At 50.4% G+C, this 742-nt stretch overlaps 1 protein-coding gene across 1 annotated transcript in view; it reads left to right on the top strand.

Moving 5' to 3' along the window:
* Window positions 1-453: 453 nt before the first annotated feature.
* Window positions 454-742, top strand: part of LOC102851611 (histone H3.3-like) — a 2,328-nt gene continuing 2,039 nt past the window's right edge. Inside the window, exon 1 of the mRNA XM_006895738.1 lies at window positions 454-738. Within this exon, the coding sequence (XP_006895800.1) occupies window positions 454-738 (285 nt within the window). The remainder of the gene's footprint in view (window positions 739-742) is intronic.

Genomic DNA, 742 nt, shown 5'->3' with positions numbered 1-742 from the left:
GGCAAGGATTCTGAAGCTTTGTCTGACATTCTGACATGTTGCAAGGCAGGATCAGTCCTTGGACAGGGATGTGGTCCTTGGGAGGGTGGGAGGACAGTGCAAAAAAGAAAAACCCTCGATGAGATTGATTGATTCAGTCACTGGGGTAATGGGGATAGGTGTGTCAGAGACAATTGGATTGGCAAGGAATAGAGTAGGATTTAGGGCTATTGTAAATAGAGTCGCTATCAATTGCAGGCAACTCAACAGCACATTCCAACAACAACATTGATACAGTCACTTTATCAATATGTGTTGTTGGGGATCCCTCTCACAAAAATCATTCACTTTTTCAAGCAAGAAGTATTTTTCAAATTGTGTTCGCAGCCGCCGCTGTGCCGCCGTCGCTCTCCGAAGCCAGCGCCGCCGAGCTCCAGCCGACGAAGGGGGGGTAAGTGAAGAGGTGTTTATACCATGGCTCGTACAAAGCAGACCGCCCGCAAATCAACCGGTGGGAAAGCACCCAGGAAGCAGCTCGCGACAAAAGCCGCTCGCAAGAGCCCGCCCTCTACTGGCGGGGTGAAGAAGCCGCATCGTTACAGGCCTGGTACTGTGGCACTCTGTGAAATCAGGCGTTATCAGAAGTCCACTGAACTCCTGATTCGAAAACTTCCCTTCCAGTGTCTGGTGCGAGAAATTGCTCAGGACTTCAAAACAGATCTGCGCTTTCAGAGCGCAGCCATTGGTGCTTTGCAGGAGGCAA

This window comes from Elephantulus edwardii, unplaced genomic scaffold (genome assembly GCF_000299155.1).
Source record: "Elephantulus edwardii isolate Elephantulus edwardi_28Jun2011 unplaced genomic scaffold, EleEdw1.0 scaffold00175, whole genome shotgun sequence".
In the NCBI taxonomy this organism is placed as follows: Eukaryota; Metazoa; Chordata; class Mammalia; order Macroscelidea; family Macroscelididae; genus Elephantulus; species Elephantulus edwardii.
Note: the sequence above shows the minus strand (reverse complement) of the source record. Positions and strands in the feature narration are given on the sequence as shown.